The sequence below is a fragment of the Plasmodium reichenowi genome, chromosome 9 (genome assembly GCF_001601855.1).
Source record: "Plasmodium reichenowi strain SY57 chromosome 9, whole genome shotgun sequence".
In the NCBI taxonomy this organism is placed as follows: domain Eukaryota; phylum Apicomplexa; class Aconoidasida; order Haemosporida; family Plasmodiidae; genus Plasmodium; species Plasmodium reichenowi.
Genome location: NC_033654.1, coordinates 1116747 through 1119647, shown reverse-complemented (window position 1 = coordinate 1119647; position 2901 = coordinate 1116747). Strand labels below are relative to the sequence as shown.

Genomic DNA, 2901 nt, shown 5'->3' with positions numbered 1-2901 from the left:
AAAAAAAAAACATATATATATATATATATATATATATGTATATTATTTTTTTAGTATGCTTGTCTAAATTCGCTTTTTATTGTTTTGAGAAAGATAAAATATTCCATCAAAAAAATAAAAAAATAAGGTCATATATATATATATATATATGTATGTATATATTTGTCTTTTTCTTTTTTATTTGGAATGTATATATAATATATTACATATATATATTATATATAGATAAAACAATTATGTAACTTTTGAATAAAAAAAAAAAAAATTGTTCCTTATTTTTAAAATATTTTCAAGTACAATAGAAAAAAAAATATATATATATATATATTTTTTGTTCATATAAAAATGAGTAAAAATGAGTTAGTAAAAATTGTATCTAAAGTTAGAGAAGACGAATTAAATGAATTACATGAATGGTTAAATAATTTTACATTATCACGTAAAATAAAAAATGTCAATAGAGATTTTTCGGATGGTGTATTAATGGCAGAATTAGTGAATTCTTGTTTGCCTAGATTTGTTGAATTACATAATTATAGTAAAGCTAATTCGATAAATCAAAAAAGATATAATTGGAATACTTTAAATGAAAAAGTTTTTAAAAGATTGGATTTTAAAATCGATAAAAAAAATGTCGAAGAAATTGTTAATTCTAAATGTTTGGGAGTAGAAAAAGTTCTCATCACTTTTAAAAAACAATTATTTAAATTCCAAAATGAAATTAAAGAAGAAGAGGATAATTTAAATCACACGGAAAATAATAATGAAGAAAACTCAAGTGATAATAATAATATTTCTACAAAAGAAAATAACCTTGATGAAATGGTAACATATGAAATAAAATATATATATATATATATATATATTTATTTATTTATTTATTTACATTTAATAATATCATCACTTTGTAACTTCATTTTCTAAAATGACCTTCTTCATTTTTTATTTTTCATAGAATTCTGAGAACTTTCATAATGATGAAATTATTAAAATATTAAAGTATAAAATTTTTAATTTAGAAAAACTTTTAAAAATTAAGGTAAACCAAAAAAGGTGTTGGACCAGGAAAAAATTAAAAAAAATACACGAAACATTTATGTTGCAAAAAATATACAAGAAATCTTAACAATGAAAAAAAAAAAATTTTTATATTTTATAAAAAAAAAAAATAAAGAAAAACACGGCAAAAAAAAAAAAAAAAAAAAATTTATATATATATATATATATATATTATATGAATATTTCTCATACATTAATGTGTTATTTTTTCATCATTAATATGTATAATTTTCTTGTAGGATAGCAAAATTGATATATTAAATAAAAAAATTGATACCTTAAATAGAATGAAAAATTCCTTTTGATATATGCCATTTTAAAGATTATATATATTTTTATATGTATTTTTTTTTTTTTTTTTTTTTTGAAAGACAATAATATTTAAAAATTATATACATATATATATATATATATATATATATATATACATATATTTTTTTTTCACAAGCTTATACATAACGTTATATATATATATAAACAGTGCTTTCTCCTTATATATATCTTTTTTTTTAACGTTTAACTACTTTTTAAGATATACAAGTTTTTGATTAAGTCTTCACTGATTTCTTTGTATGGGTCAGTTATATCTGAGAAAAAAAATAAAAAAATAAATAATGTAATGGTTAAAAGAATAAATATAGAGAATTGTTAACATAGAATCATAATGCATAATTTTTATTGATGGGATATATATAAACACGCAAATATATATATATATATATATATAAAGCATATACATGTACACTTTTATTTATTTATTATATATTTTTTTGTGTTTACCTAAATTGATAGCTGCCAATGGGTAGTTGATGAAACAGTCATCGTTTGGATCCTCAGATACTAAATGTTCATTTTTCATATGGAAAACTTTCAAATTGTGTTTCACACTAGAAAAATCATATACTGGTTTGTGAGTTAAATTGAAATGTTCTTCAGTTAATATAGGTTCTGTAAGATATGTGCTTTTTCCCATACATATTTTGATATTACCTTTTTGGATATCATGTCTTTTTATTTCTTCACTGGTTAATGCATCTGAAACTATATTCTTAATATATGCTTCATTTATATAGATAGTCATATATTTTCTTCTGTTATATGGTTGTATTTCTGGTACTAAAGCATTATTTATAGTCATATCATATATTCTTTCCTTTGATTCTTTAATAACTACTTTGTTAAAATGTAATTTAGTACATGGTCCGAAACATTCTGGAATATTAATCTTATCTAATAATAAATATTCTAATGTACCTTCTGTTACAAATAAACGTGATACTTTCTTTGGGTTATTTAAAGGAACATTACTCATGAGATAATATGGTTGTTTTAAGACATACACCTTATTATTTAAGAAATCATTTGGATGTATTCTGTGGATAAAATCGCTATGATGATTCTTATAGTAATCTAATTTACATTGGTAATATGCACTCTTAACTTTTTGAGCTATTTCACTACGATTTTCTTCTTTGCTATCTCTTAATGTTATAAATAAAACTTGCATCTTTTCTTGACAGTGAGATTCGGAATGTACCATAGGAGAGTAGTAATCTAATAAGTTCATTTGTGATATATCACCTAAAAAAAAAAAAAATATGTATATATATATATATATATATATATATATATATATATATATACCATACATTTTTGATACTATTAAAATTAATCATATTATAAATAAAAAGATAGGAATTCGTAAATTACCTGAAAAATATTCCATATCGCGGATCTTAAGTTTGCTCTTAAATAAGAAACGAATGTTTTGCCACAATTCGGAGAAGAAATTCTTTAAGTAAGTACCAGTACCCAAATTACCTATAGGAAAGAATTACAAAA

General features: G+C 20.3%; 2 protein-coding genes across 2 annotated transcripts in view; one reads left to right on the top strand and one right to left on the bottom strand.

Annotated features, from left to right (window-relative positions):
- Positions 1–345: 345 nt before the first annotated feature.
- PRSY57_0927500 (conserved protein, unknown function) lies at positions 346–1364 on the top strand (the record flags this gene model as incomplete). The annotated part of the gene is made up of 3 exons (XM_012907514.2): positions 346–825; positions 956–1039; positions 1299–1364. The coding sequence occupies 3 exons, from the start codon at positions 346–348 to the stop codon at positions 1362–1364; spliced, it is 630 nt and encodes a 209-aa protein (XP_012762968.1).
- A 211-nt stretch (positions 1365–1575) lies between these two features.
- The window catches only part of PRSY57_0927400 (high molecular weight rhoptry protein 2), a gene marked incomplete at both ends in the record, with an annotated part of 4833 nt that continues 3507 nt past the window's right edge, over positions 1576–2901 (bottom strand). Inside the window, 3 exons of the mRNA XM_020114817.1 lie at positions 1576–1646; positions 1840–2640; positions 2770–2880. Of these exons, the coding sequence (XP_019970517.1) occupies positions 1576–1646; positions 1840–2640; positions 2770–2880 (983 nt within the window). Of the gene's footprint in view, positions 1647–1839; positions 2641–2769 lie in introns of the transcript that reaches the window.